Below are 15,650 nucleotides of genomic sequence, written 5' to 3' on the forward strand. Positions count from 1 at the left end.
TATATGTAAACACATATCTGTCTTCAGTAAAACATATTATTTTAATGTTATCTCAATCCAAATCAATCCAGTGGTGCTTTATCTATTATCTACTGTATGGATGACCAATAATTATTATCGTCATATCCGAATGGTTTGCGCTGACTGTAGATAGATGAGTGTGTCGGGGATTGACTATTATTGACTGTATCGGGGGTGGGTGTGTGTCTCAGGGACATCCCGGTCTGATCGGACTGATTGGACCGCCCGGCGAACAGGGAGAGAAAGGAGACAGAGGCCTGCCAGGACCACAGGGAACATCTGGACCTAAAGGAGACACTGTACATGACACACACACACACACACACACATTTTCTCACACGTTCTCTCAAATGCTGAAACTGATAAATGCACTCACTCCTGAATGCACACAAAGATACAAGTCCACAGGATTCACACCTTGTCGATGATGCATACAGGCATATGCACACACACACACACACACACACACACACACACACACACACACACACACACACACACACACACACACACACACACACATATCACAGAAGTGACAGCCTTCAGCATCTGATCCCTACACTAGTGTACAAACATTTGCACAGAGGAATAGACACACATTTTCTCTCCCACACACACATTGTCAGTGAAGGTAACGATAAATGATGCCTGCTCACACACACACACACACACACACATGCACACGCACACACACGGTCGTTGTACCTCCTGCCTCATTGTGACTGTTTCTGCAGGGTATTGCTGGACCTGCTGGACCCCTCGGACCCATTGGACCTCCTGGATTACCCGTAAGATCTGTCAATCTTTCTATCCAACCATTCCTCATTATGGATGTTTAGACGTTTATGATGACCCCTGTGTGTGTGTGTGTGTGTGTGTGTGTGTGTGTGTGTGTGTGTGTGTGTTGCCTCTTTTCCAGGGCCCTCCTGGGCCTAAAGGAGCTAAAGGATCAAGTGTAAGTTTTCCTTTATTTACGAAACACCGTGCGCATAAATAAGAACATTAACCCAGTAACAACAATCATATGTTTACGTTTTTTTTGCTCAAGGTTTTAAGCCCCCCCTCTCTCTGTCTCTCCCCCTCTTCAGGGTCAGACAGGACCGAAAGGGGAGATAGGTACCCCAGGACCCCCAGGCCTGCCGGTGAGTAGCTCCAAACCGTTCCACACGTCCAGAACATATCTCATCCTCTCACACACACAGCAGACCCCAGGTTCCCACAGCGATGAGGCCCTCAGCCAGCTGTCCTCATTCACCCATGGGCGGGATCGGGCATATTCAGAACAGAATCAAGCTGGACTGTCCAGAAGGTTTAGGTTGGGTCCGGCCGACTTGACACTGGAGCTCCGCACTCCACCTTGCTCTTCCCTCACCAACCTGTTTGGTCCTCCCCATCCCGCAGGGTCCACCCGGCGACGTCATCCACCCACTGCCCATCCAGTCGAGCTCCAAGCGGGCGAGAAGGGCCATCGACGGCAGCAAGCTGGCGGACGATGTGGCCGACGGCGCCTACAAAGACTACGAGGACGGCATGGAGGAGATCTTCGGCTCGCTCAACTCCCTGAAGCTGGAAATCGAGCAGATGAAGCACCCGCTCGGAACGCCAAGCAACCCAGCGCGGACCTGCAAGGACCTGCAACTCAGCCATGTCCACTTCCCCGACGGTGGGCCACACACACACGCAGACACACATGCACACACGCACACAAATAACCTGCTAGTTGGACCTCCTGAACATTTCATGGTAGAAAGATGCATTTAAGCTCTTAAAGATACAAGCAGAACATGGATATTATACACATATTACACACATATACATATTATAACCTTACCCAGCAAGACAGTATCCCAGTAAGACAGTATCCCAGTAAGACAGTATCCCAGTAAGACAGTAACCCAGTAAGACAAGGTTTTCCTGCCTTTGGTACCATTTGCCTGTGGTCAAAATAATGGCATATTTTCTTGGGTTTACAAAGTCTTGGGTTTACAACCTGTGACAGTGATAAACAGTACCAATGCTGTAGCATCTGCGTGGAAACGAGCAGAGGTCTTAGGGCGTGCTTTGTCATTCCCCAGGCGAGTACTGGATCGACCCGAACCAGGGCTGTGCTCGGGACTCCTTCAAGGTCTACTGCAACTTCACGGCCGGCGGCGAGAGCTGCATCTTCCCCGATAAGAAGAGCGAAGGGGTAAGCATCTGTGCCAGCAAATCCCCCAAATGTGTCCTGTACAGGCTGTGTGTCTTGTAGAGGCCATGTGTGCTGTATGGGCCATGTGTCCTGTACAGGCTGTGTGTCTTGTAGAGGCCATGTGTGCTGTATGGGCCATGTGTCCTGTACAGGCCATGTTTCCTGTAGGACCGTGTGTCTTGTACAGGCCGTGTGTCTTGTAGAGGCCATGTGTGCTGTATGGGCCATGTGTCCTGTACCGGCCGTGTGTCCTGTAGGGCCGTGTGTCCTGTACAAGCCGTGTGTCCTGTAGAGGCCGTGTGTCCTGTACAGGCCGTGTCTCCCGTATGCTCCGTGTGTCCTGTTCTGCGTTATTATTATCATCTGTTATTATTGTCATAATCGTCTTGATTATTGTTGTTTTGATGGTCCATGTCCTCGGCCTCTTTTCTGTATTCTCCTCCTTTGTCCTTTGTTCTTTGTTCTTTCCTTTGTTGTTGTGGTGTATGTCTTTGTTTGTGTTGCTCTTCTTCTTCTTTCATTCCTCCTCCTCTTCTCTCTTTTGCGTTAACTTCCTCTCTCTCCTGCTCTGATGTCCCAGACTAGGCTCACCTCCTGGGTGAAAGAGAAACCAGGCTCCTGGTACAGTGAATTCAAACGCGGTAAACTGGTAAGAGCACCTCCACAGCGCTCCCACCGCCCACCTCCTGCTAAAGCACTCTCCTACTCTCCTATTACAGAGCAAAATGGCCCGTTGGCCCAAAGACAGCCCAGGCACTTGGTATAGTCACTACAAACGAGGGTCTATGGTAAGTAGCGAGGTGCAAGGCAGGCTTTCCAAGAGAGAGGAGCTTCAGTTCCGAGGCTCTCGTTTCAAAGTCCTGAGGTTTCCGAGGTTCATCAGGTTCTGAGGTCCTGAGGTTCCGAGATCCTGAGGTTCATCAGGTTCCGAGGTCCTGAGGTTCCGAGGTTCATCGGGATCCAAGGTTCCAAGGTTCTGAGCTTCTGAGGTTCATCAGGTTCCAAGGTCCTGAGGTTCCAAGGTTCATCAGGTTCCAAGGTCCTGAGGTTTCGAGGTTCATCAGGTTCCTTAGTCCCTAGGCCCTGAGTTTCTGTGGTTCATCAAGTTCCAAGGTCCCAAGGTCCTGAAGTTCCAAGGTTCATCAGGTTCCTCTGTCCCAAGGTCCTAAGGCTCCAAGGTTCATCAGATTCCTTGGTCTCAAGGTCCTGAGGTTCCGAGGTTCATTGGGTTTCTCGGTCCCAAGTTTCTGAGCTTCCATGCTCATGTGCCGAGGCACCCAAAGTTCTAAGGTTCTAAGGTGCCACGGTTCTGTAGTTCCAACTCTTGGAGGCCTGTGGTTCTGCATGGTTCTAGTTCCAGATCTTGGGTTCCAGTTATGGCCGAGCATGACGTTGCACGAGCTCCAGTACAACAAACAGTGAGCGCTTAGGCTTATGGGTAATCTGAGAGGTGGGGTTGATGCTGTCAGTCAAACTGTTTCTGAGGCAAAAATTAAAACATCATAAATAATCAAATTCAGCATATAATAAAAAATAACAATTTAGTTCTGAATTTACTTGCATCCATAGCTAATGACATCTGCCTACTGTGTCTTGCTGTTCTGACTGGTCAGAAGCTTGACTGTAGCTGAGTTTGACTGAAGGTGTCTGACTGGCTCTCAGTGTCTGTAAGCCTCAGAAAGTCACCACGAAGTGACTGAACCTCTTGAGTTTGATATGTGTAAGAAACTCAGTGTCACGTGGGAGCCCCAGAGCTCTGACTGTCGCGCTCAGTTTCCTGCCCCCTATGGGAATCCCCGGTGTAGCGGGCAGAAACTGAGCCGCCATGGCGGCTCCGAGGGGCACCCCGGGGCGCATTCCCACTCACGTGGCTTCCGGGTTCAGCCACTGCTGGGGCGTGCGGCTGTGAACGTGAGGTAACGTTTCCGTGGCGATGGGCTGGGTGCAGAACGGCGGGTGGACAATGTCAGCGTGGGCAAGATGGGGCATGCACGTGGGTACACGTGGGTACACACTGACTGGACATTAACCATAACCTCAGTTTTCTCAATTTTCTCACTAAAATCTCAAAAGAGTCTGGAGAGTTTTAAATGAGTCCAGAGCGTCTAATCATAAATACCCATGGACCAATCAGTGTGTGGGTGCGTGTCTATGTAGCATGAGCAGGGTCAGTGCATATGAGCGTCCACGTAAGTATCCTGTACGTGTGTGTGTGCGTGCATGCGTGCGTGTGTGTTGCGTGTGTGTGTGTGTGTGTGCATGCACGCATGGTGGAATGCGCTTTGCTTTCAGTCAGTCATGTATGTGTGAGGCCGGAGAGGCGGAGGTGGTGCAGGGTTCTAACTGACATGGGTTGGTATGGAGGAAACAAACGTTTGCATGTTCGCCACAATGCAAACGTTGCATCACACCAGAGAGAAGCCGAAGAGGCAGGAATTAATCCTTGTTTTATTTGGCCTTGCTGCTGTTTATTTCCAAGGATTAACGCTTCTCAAAGAAGATTAGAAACATCTGAGCAGAAAATTGTGAATGATGAGTTTTCATGCTAGCGAAGTCAATGCAATTAATTTAGATGAAAATGCTACAGCTTCCCGTTCCCTTAACACTCCAATCTACACACACACACACACACACACACACACACACACATCTACACACTTCATATACACACACACGCATCTACACACTTCATATACACACACACGCATCTACACACTTCATATACACACACACGCATCTACACACTTCATATACACACACACGCATCTACACACTTCATATACACACACACGCATCTACACACTTCATATACACACACACGCATCTACACACTTCATATACACACACACGCATCTACACACTTCATATACACACACACGCATCTACACACTTCATATACACACACACGCATCTACACACTTCATATACACACACACACACACACACACACACACACACACACACACACTTCATATACACACACACGCATCTACACACTTCAAACACATACATCTAAACATTGCTGCTCCGAGTTTTGAGTTCCAGCACTTTGACAGTCACTTTGTTAAAAGTTCACAAGACACATGCACACCTCAAACACCCATGTCACAGGTTAACTGACTCAGTCTTGCACTTATGTCTCATTCTGTGCTAAATCATTGCTCAGTCCTTCACATAAACCATATAGCTGCACTGAATTATGCTAATGTACTAATTGTATGGAATTAGTGCCTATTTACCATCGGTTAGGATAAACAAGGGTTCGGTTTCACTCCACAGTGCTTGGGTTTGTCATTCAGACATTCATTCAGACCAGCTGAAAGGTGTGATGTGTAGTTCTCACACGGACCTCTAGAGGGCTTCGCTTTTGCCTGAACTGCTGTCTGTAGCACGGTTCTCTCTCTCCGCCCCCAGCTGTCCTATGTGGACGCCGAGGGCAACCCGATTGGCGTGGTCCAGATGACCTTCCTGCGCCTGCTGAGCGCCACGGCACGGCAGAACCTCACCTACAGCTGCTACCAGTCCGTCGCCTGGCACGACCAGGTTCTCAGCTCCTACGACAAGGCCATCCGCTTCCTGGGCTCCAACGACGAGGAGATGTCCTATGACAACAACCCCTACATCAGAGCCGCCGTCGACGGATGCGCGGTGAGCAGATGGGCTCGTGGGTAATGTAGTCCTGACGTGGTCTGTGCCTCTTCTGTGTAGAGTTGACGCCCTTTTTTTTGGGTCTGTCCGTTCCTTCCCCTTATTCATCCCTTTCTGCAGTTGAAAAAGGGCTACGAAAAGACTGTGCTCGAGATCAACACGCCCAAAGTGGAGCAGGTACCGTTCGTGGACATCATGTTCAACGATTTCGGAGGCGCGACGCAGAAGTTCGGCTTTGAGGTCGGCCCCGCCTGCTTCCTCGGCTAAGACTGCTCGCCGATCGCACCAGAGACCAACCCTTTTTCATTCTCTCCCGAGAGCAAAACACGAGAACGGAATAGGACATATTTGTAAAGTTTTGTGTTTCCAAATAAACCACCATCTACAACAGATCACAGAAAGGAAATTAAAATTTAAAAAAAAAATTGAAGAAAATAAAAAATGGATTTTCCAAAATAATAATTAAATCACATGATGGCAAATAACGAGCTTTTAAAGATCGGCAACCTTTTTAACCTCAGTGTATCCTCTTTATCACATGCAAGTTTTGAAACTGGATGAGTTGAATGCTGGCTACCTGATTCCCTCCGATCCCTGTGCTGACACTCGCCCGCCCCAACCGCCTTATTCGGACCCTCTGTTCGCAGTCAGCCACTTATATCCTCCACCCGTGCTTCATAGGTTTAGGGGGCGGAGTGGCTCCATCCTTCATGCACGTTTCCTGAGGTGGAGGCCTACGCGCTCACGCCATCGTGTTGTAGCTCTCTGGGTTCCTGCTCCATCGCGCAGCTGACCAGACCCCCATGGTCCCATTTCCCTCACTGACCTATCGCCTTTTCCGTTCCCGTACTGTGTAGGCTTGTAAGCACATCCTGCGTGTTTTCTTCCCTTGGTTACGGTTTAGCCCTCGCCTCGTTCCGGCTTCAAAACACGCATGTGGACACAGTGACCGAGAAGGATAGCGCGGCTGCTGATTGGTGCAATTAAACTCACCCCTCCCACCCAACCCCCACCCCTCCCCTCCAAAAAAACAAATATTGATGAGCTTGAAGAAAATTGGATATCGGCAACACGGATAATTAAAGGTGGCGCGGAGAGCCGAGGATGCCGTCTCTTTGCAGGTCTGACGCGCATCTGGCGGTTCCTTTCTGTGTACTTTCAAGCGACAGAATAAAAGGGCAATGCCAGCGCCAGCGAGCACTCACCGGCTCCACGCGAGCGCCTCACGTGGCCAACCGTCAGGAGGCCTGATGCTGGACCGCCTGGGCTCTCTCAGGTGCTCGAGCGTGACGTGGCCGACTCTGGTCCGTTCGGGCGACTGAGCAAGTACACCGTCTAGCCCTTTTGCTTCCAACACTTCTGCGCTTGCGTCGTAACACGTGATGGGAGACCGTGTCATCGAGGAAACACAGTATCACTAAACTAGGTGCTATGTCCTTCTGCCTGTGGTGCTATTTACATACATATATTTCTGCTTTTTTTTCATTGTTGTTTGTTTATTTGGCTAAATTGAAAATGATTCACCAACGGTGTTTCCACTTCCTGTTTTCAGTTGGGGGAAGGGGGTTTTTTTTGGGGTTTTTTTTTTGAGGGTTATCGACACCTGAGTGTTGTGTGGGGAAATATTTCTGTGCATGCCAGTCCCTGTTATTATTGCGTCAGACCAAACACGTGTTTCTCCTCCTAAGTAATGCCTTCCTCTCTTTACCTGCAACCCCACACAGTAAGATGCTGTCAGCATGCAACCTTGTAATTAGGCGCTTTTCTCTGAGGTAACTTAAGTACCTTAATGTAGTCCTCTACAGCACATGTATTCAAAAGAATCGACAAGAATTTTGTTTCAAAAAAGAAAAAGGAAAAAGTATAGCAATTAGTTCGCAGTGTTTGTGGACCTGGAGCAATTCCGCTATGCAAATGAGTGCAATGGATCACCTGCTCACCTCAAGTTTCTCAAACTGACAGTCAGAGGTGCAGAAGAGTTTCGTTAGAGAGAATGCCAGTAATGGCAGCAGCAGAGGCGATTCTTCCTCTGCTTTGTTTTTTGGGTTGGTTTTTTTTTTGGGGGGGGGGGGTGTTGTTTTGTTTTGTTTTGTTTTGTTTTGCCAGGGAGGACTTGACCTCTGATCCCAGAGCACAATTTCCCAAGAGCACAGACTCATTCCAGCTCTCCAGCCAAAGATATCACAGCTTTACACTTCATATCACACACTTGAAGACCAAAAAAGTTTAAAAATCGAAAAATCAGTTTATGGAAGATTGTATAATCATGTCATAGATAGATTAAGCCTGTGTTGTTGTTGTTTTTTAATTTTATATCACACATGCATAATTCCCAAAAGGCCTGGATTATATTGACTTTTTTTCATGGAGTGGGATGGTTTATTATGGCTGAATTTTTCCCCTCTGTTCTTTTGCCACTAGCAGACTTCCTTGTGCACTTCCCGTGAGCTTAGACCACTATGCCAGCTACTGCCCAGCCTTTACCTTCTGTTCAGCTTAAACATGACTTGAACTGCTTTTTAAAGATCATGCAGAACAAAAAAAAAGATCAAAACAATTCATCATAACATAATAATATAAAGAATGACTATTTCTGTAAATGTCCAAAAAAAGGGGGTGGGGAACAGCAGTGTTTCTGCCAAATTAATATTTTTTTTTCTGTTTTTTATGTTTGCCTGTTTGTGTGTTTTGAGGTCTTGTTAAACCTGTGTAAGAGAGGATAGAAGATATATTGGTTTTGTGTCAATAAATTCAAGTTTACTGTGGCCACCCTTGTATGACTTTTGAAGCATTAAACACCTATCTGTATGCATGAAAATGATGAAAGGTTTTTTTTCTCTCTCTTAATGTTATACCCGCAGTTGATTTGATTCCAGCCACGGTTTTATTATCAGTACAATATACATTTCGAATGCTCAGATGAATATAGGCCTGTCCTTAATTGTGAAATGGGGAGAGAGCCAGGAATGTTGTAACTCTCTACCAAAAGCTGATGTTCCTTTGTAGAATATTTATTGTACTATTTAAAAAAATAAATGTTAATTGATACCAGTAGTGTTACCATGACCCACGCTCTTTATCCCTGATATGGAATTACCATGTTAAATGGAGGAGTTTGCAGAAGATGGGTTTCGCTTGTTCTTACCACCAGTGCATTTAAATAATGGCAAATTACACAAATCCAGATTGGGATTATTCTTTTTTCCCTCCCATTCTCCAGATTTCTTTGAATGTCTTCTATATCGAATGTCTTGTAAAAAAAAGAAAAAACAAGTACACATTTAACCTTGTTGTGTGTCCCTCGTGTGGATGATAGTCTCCAGGCTTTGCTATGAATTTGACTTTGCTGTGTGAGTTTTTTTAGGGAACTGGCATCCGACGGCATGCTAATGCAAAAAGTATCGTGAAGAAGCTAGCGTCTTCACACAGGTATGGAACCTGAACACCACCAAGATGATTTTCCACGCCTGTGGCGATAATCGTCTGTCTCTGTGGCAAAAACGACAATGACTATGGTATGTTTTATCAACTACTGAACTATTGATAGCAGATAGCCTATTTCCCCAGTTTCTGAACTTTTTAAGTGCTTTTAATTACTTAGTTATATTTCAGGGCCTTATAAATAATTATAAAGCCTTGTTGTGTCTTGGTTATTTTTGCATTCAGCTGTTTCAGAACCATTCTCCCAGGAGTTACCAGGAACAAGAGGTCCTTTTGCAAGTAACTAAGTAATGTTATGCATACAGGCGCTTTAAAACTAACAGCTTTTCACTTCTGACTTGAGTACAATGAGATTTTAAGTAAATATAGGCAAGTTTATGTAATTATGGAGATTGGGGCGTGATGGTTGAATGATTGTTCACTTAGGAACCTTAGGGAAAGGAACTCCATTAAATTAATGTTAAATTGTAAGTGTCTTAAACTTTAATTATCTGGACCATCTCCTACAGCTTCAGAAGCACTTTGCCTACACATCTGATGAGGGACTTCATGTTTATATGTGTGTGTGTGTGTGTGTGTGTGTGTGTGTGTGTGTGTGTGTGTGTGTGTGTGTGTGTGTGTGTGTGTGTGTGTGTGTGACAAATTTTTCTTGCAGGTATTAATAAAAAACAGTGCTTGACACTATCCTGTAGGAGGTAGAGTTCTAGACACATCAAGGTTTATACTAACAGGATCCTCTCCAGAATCTTTCATAAAATGAGCATGTAGACCTAAATGATGAAACAATTATTTTTTGGGCTCATTAGCTTATAAAGGGATGTACACACACACACACACACACACACACACACACACACACACACACACACACACACACACACATACACACACACACACACATACAGATGAGACAAACGTTACACCCTGACAGAATGAAGAATATATGGAAAAAACAACAACTCAATCCAAAGCATCCAACACATCTAATTAAAGATCATTTGTCCGTTTATAAGCCGCCATTGTGCGTTTCAATTTTGCAGTTCTTGTTTCAGTGACAATGTGGAGTACATTTATATTTACATTTACATTATCCAGAAGCGACTTACAAACATGCTTTGTCATCTACTTATAGAATGTATCCTAACCTGTACGGTAGGTTAAAGTCAAAAATACCATTGAACTAGGATACTGCTAGATACAATATCGCACAGCAATAAATGCAACACCGAACAATTACTGCTAGAATCGTTTAATTAGTCAGTAGTCTTGCAATATTTCCATAAGTGCAGGATTAGCGGTCATTTAAATGCTCAACAAACAGACAAGTCTTTAGTCTGCATTTGAAAAAAACGTCAAGAGACTGCTGTCCAGACCGCCAGGGGATGTTCCAGGCTGAGCACGGGGCCGAAACCATAAAAACTCTGTCCCTTCAATTGCATTAGGGGCTACCCCGTCCTGTACATTTCTCAGCGCATTTAAAACGCTGACCTGAGTTACGAAGGTAGACTCTGGCCCACAGTTATGCTGTACACCCAGGGTCTCAGTCCAGCCACAAGTCACTATATCCCAGCAGTATCCACACTGTGTGGCTACTGAAAGTTAGGCTGGCTTTTGAGTGCTAAAACGTGGAAAGATCAGTCAGGAAATGGCGAGACAACTCCGGAAGCCACACGAAGCTCTGACTGCAAGCGCCACGAACATTCATCTCGTTTAGCGGGACCGCCGTTTTGCGCTGTGTGCCGCCGGCTGTTTCTGGCTCCCTTTTCATGCCGTGCGTAAACCCAACCCGCCAGCAGCTCTTGATTAAAGGTTTAGCACCTCAAATCTGATGCGCGGCTCCAGGAGAAGTTCGTGTAAAACACTGGTAATGATGTGTAATTGCTGCGAGCTGCTGATCCCTGGAACTCCGGGCTCCGTGAGGGCCCGGCACCGCCGGCCTAGATCCATATAAAGCAGCTCCGGGTCCAGGAGCAGCCGGCTGAGCATGCACCATTAACATATTCATCCCAGAGTGCCCTCACACCACAGCACGGGGCCAGGAGCTCGTTAACAGCACAGGGGGTTTCGGACCTGGGTTCCGGCCATGGCAGGCATGTTCTTGAGCTAAATTACATCACTGCAATGGCTGCCAGTAACTTTTGGCTTTATTTTATTTGCTTTTATTTTATTTGTTTACCTATGGGAAGTAATTTACTGTAATAATCTTAATTGTGCAGTAGTCAGCCTATATATTGTGGCCATAGTACACAAAAATGCTTAAAGATAAATATTACTTTTATGTAAATCTTTATAAATAAGTTATGAGTGCCATCCATCTTTGACTGATCAGTGGTGATTTGAGATGAAGAACTCTATTGGTGAGATGGGAATTTTTTCAGTTTCAGAAGTGCGCTCCCACACTTCAGCGTTCAGTTACTTTGAAACATCATGTTAAGCAACTTGTAGAGGAAAAAAAAGTGTATTTTAGGCTGATGTTTTGGTGTGAGTCTGACAGAAAATAAAGTTAGCAAATTCTGTTCCCAGACATCAATGAAACCAAAAGCTATAGTTATGGGTCCCTGCATAGCCCTTGATGCTGGTTTATAGTTTTAGTTCTGTAGAATGAGGCAACAATAAGGCACCGCTAAAATTGTATATTATCATTTTATGAAACACACAAATAATAAGATGGGCTTACATAACCTCAGGACTGGATGACAGCAGCGTGCGGCTGCCCGCCATGCTGTCTCTGTAAGCTAGCATCAGGTAATTCGGAAAGAGAGCTTGCATCTCTCTTGGAAAGTCAAAGTCAGTGACAATTACCTCAGACTTCTTCAATGTACTTCAGCTTCCTGTTTAAGTTCTGCATTGACAGCAGAGTTATTTTCTGATTTTAAAAGCCTGTTATGATCCAGCTTTGGTATGTAATGCTGTTAAAGTGTTAAAAGTGTTAAAGCCCCTCCCATTCTCTTCACTGAAGCAGGCTTACCTGGCAGGGCAGGTAGAAGATGGTGCTACTACTGCCGAGGTCACCGGTTCAAATCCCTGTCCTGTATGCTGGAACACTGATAAGATTATAAGTTTTTCTGGGTAAGACTGCTGAGTTCTGTAAGCCTCCCAAATACACACTCTTTTTTTTTTTTCCTGCAGAAATTGATGAAGACCAGAGCCTGAAAATCAAACACCGCCTTTAGGCCTGGTTGAAAAAAGCACACACACACACATACTGCAGACACTGGGATACTTTCACAGACACACACACACACACATACTGCAGACACTGGGATACTTTCATACACACACACACACACACACACACACACACACACACACACACACACACGCATACTGCAGACACTGGGATACTTTCACACACACACACACATGCATACTGCAGACACTGGGATACTTTCATACACACACACACACACACACACACACACACACACACGCATACTGCAGACACTGGGATACTTTCACACACACACGCATACTGCAGACACTGGGATACTTTCACACACACACACACACACACGCATACTGCAGACACTGGGATACTTTCACACACACACACACACACGCATACTGCAGACACTGGGATACTCTGACACACGCACATACTGCATACACTGGGATGCTTTTACACACACACATACTGCAGACACTGGGATACTTTCACACACACATAAAAGGCACATTTCACTGGGCAACTTCACACACACAAACGCACTATACACTTGGGTGCTTTCACATATAGACTGGATACAATGATATTCTATTGCACATATAAAACACACAAGCCTTCTGCTGGCAGCTACAAAAAGGTTCCACACTAAGGGTGAAAAAGGATATATAATTTATTTCTTTTATTTATATATTTGAAAGTTTACCTTTTATATTCACCAAAAGAACTCAGTGATATATTAATATACATTAAGGGCAACCAAATAAATATTCTTTGATTCCAGTGCTTCAAGACCCATTTCAATCACAGCTACATGCTTTGGCGATGACCAGAGATGGATTTTTCTCTAGGAGGAGTGAGAGGAGCAGGCAGTAAGGGAGTGGAGGAGCGCAGTCATGGGAACCGTGTTTGATGTGCAAATCTGCGGTGTGATGTTCGATTCCGGGGAGAGTGAGGTGAATTACACATGAGTGGGGCTCAAATTCAGGCCAAGCTGCACTAGTAGTCATTAACATGCACGCCATTAACATTCTCTCTCTCACACACACACGCAGGTAAAGGCGAATATTTGGTGCTGCTCTCATGAGAATTACTGTTCCTTCATCAAATGTTACTAGTGAAAAAGAGCCAGTGCTGGCTAGCAGATGGTAATTAGATCAACAGCTGTTTGTCAACAGCCGCATCAGTTCATATGTCTTATCATATTTACATTCACCTGATAACCTAATCAGTCTTCTGTGCCTTTTTGTACTTGCATATTCAAATATTCACATACTGAAAAGTTCACAAACATGCAAAACATAATTTTCAAATATGTAAAAAAAAAAAAGACACTTGCAAATTGAATCCTGGAAATGTGTAAATAAGTTCTGAACAAATTATTTCTAGTGTGCAAGTGTGTGAAAGTAAAAAAAAAATGTTCTGTTTCCAAGTGTGACTATGTAAAATCCACGTGTGCATATCCACTTCTGTTTGTGTGAACTTCTTTTTGCAAGCGAAGATCAGAGACACTAACTACTTTCAACGGAAAGTAGCTAAAGCCTGCTCAAAATGTCTTTTGCATATTTGTGACGCCATCATATTTGCACGCTGCCTCTTGTCGGATTTAGGTCTGGTTGCTTCTCTCCTACTCTGTGCACTCACATATGCAGTATTTTAATACAGCCTCGATGCAATGATAACAATGCTATTACAATTCCCAGTTCTCATATACATATTCTATTTCTGTCACAAAACGGGACAAGTAAAATAGTTATTGAAACTATGAACTATTATCCATTAACACCATTAACTATTATAAATTATGAGCTATGAACTATTATCCGTTAACACTATTAACTATTTTACATGATTAATTTTGACAAAATCGCTGTATTGCCAGTGCATTTACAGCTAAACAGAAGTAACGTACACAAAAAGTAACGCACATAAACACAGATGAAGAACAGAGCAATAAACAGCAGTATAAACAGTATATACCCTGTACGGTATATATATACTGTAATGTGTGTACATATACTGTACATATAAACATATATACGATATACATAGTACATAAACTCTACTGCAGAGGGTAACATGAATTAATATAATGTGGCGCATCGCTGATGACTTGTCTCTTCATGGACATATTTTGAGTGTTGCGGAGTCTCTGCTCTGTCCAAGTACGAGCTGCAGTACGTGATCATCCACCAGTGGTTTAGATTCTGGGTGAAGTGTTTGGAATCTGAAGTAGAGTGCATCTCGTAAATGTGCGTATTGGCTACAGGTGGTGAGGGAGTGTAGTTCTGTCTCCACCGTGGCCTTGCTGCAGTGGGCACAGAGGCAGCCAGGTACATCTGTGTCTTGCCCGTCTCCACCGCCAGGCTGTGGTTCCTCAGCCTGTACCTGCTCAGAGTTCTTCTATGTTTGTTGTTAGTGGCTGTGCTCAGGTAACCTGCCCCTGTGTGTTCTCTGTGAAGGGACAGATAGTGCGGTATCTTACTCTGGGTTTTGGTCTTGTCACCACTATGGAATATGGGTGTAAAGAGGCCTCAGTTCCAGGAATCTGGGAAGAAGCCCATGCTCGGTACCAGACTGAAGGGTTTTAGGATGGCCCGCCTGAATTTGGGACTGATAGTTTCGGGCATTTTGTTTAGAAGTCCATATTACAGTTCTGTCTCTGTAATTGAGCAATCTAATGAGTTTTGGTAGTTGTTCATTTTATTTTTTAATTTCAGTCACATTCTAACAGCAACCAACTGGCCCAGCAGCCCATCATTGTTGTGACTGGATAAATTAAACTAGCTCTCTGATTGGACCAGCAGCCCCTCAGTGTTGTAAATGGATAGATTAAACTAGCTCTCTGATTGGACCAGCAGGACCCCAGTGTTGTGACTGGATAAATTAAACTAGCTCTTTGATTGGACCAGTAGTAGTTTTTCTGTTGGTCAAACAATTCAACAATAAAACCTTGTCAAAAAGCCACACTTCAAAAAGTAGTTGGACACAACAGAAGTGCCAGTGTGCGGTTTATAGGGTCACACTTGAAGCACTTGCTTCGGAAATAATTTGCATGGAACGTATTTACATATTCACAGTAAATAATATGTAAGTGTATTTTTTTTTACATAGTTTTGCATATATATGAAATTCAATTCATTTGAATTGTTATTGTTTCTGTACTATTCTGCTGGCCCGAGTGCCAAA

General features: G+C 44.7%; 1 protein-coding gene across 2 annotated transcripts in view; it reads left to right on the forward strand.

Moving 5' to 3' along the window:
- col5a1 (procollagen, type V, alpha 1) overlaps nucleotides 1-8,675 on the forward strand; it is an 85,058-nt gene extending 76,383 nt beyond the window's left edge. The window contains exons 58-66 of one of the 2 annotated variants that reach the window (XM_035521226.1): nucleotides 213-320; nucleotides 756-809; nucleotides 941-976; nucleotides 1,110-1,163; nucleotides 1,423-1,684; nucleotides 2,097-2,209; nucleotides 2,790-2,858; nucleotides 5,624-5,857; nucleotides 5,978-8,675. In XM_035521226.1, the coding sequence (XP_035377119.1) occupies nucleotides 213-320; nucleotides 756-809; nucleotides 941-976; nucleotides 1,110-1,163; nucleotides 1,423-1,684; nucleotides 2,097-2,209; nucleotides 2,790-2,858; nucleotides 5,624-5,857; nucleotides 5,978-6,124 (1,077 nt within the window). In that variant the 3' untranslated portion in view covers nucleotides 6,125-8,675. Of the gene's footprint in view, nucleotides 1-212; nucleotides 321-755; nucleotides 810-940; nucleotides 977-1,109; nucleotides 1,164-1,422; nucleotides 1,685-2,096; nucleotides 2,210-2,789; nucleotides 2,859-2,928; nucleotides 2,998-5,623; nucleotides 5,858-5,977 lie in introns of both variants that reach the window. The other variant, XM_035521227.1, reaches the window with a different exon arrangement.
- Nucleotides 8,676-15,650: the final 6,975 nt, after the last annotated feature.

This window comes from Electrophorus electricus, chromosome 22 (assembly GCF_013358815.1).
Source record: "Electrophorus electricus isolate fEleEle1 chromosome 22, fEleEle1.pri, whole genome shotgun sequence".
Classification (NCBI taxonomy): domain Eukaryota; kingdom Metazoa; phylum Chordata; class Actinopteri; order Gymnotiformes; family Gymnotidae; genus Electrophorus; species Electrophorus electricus.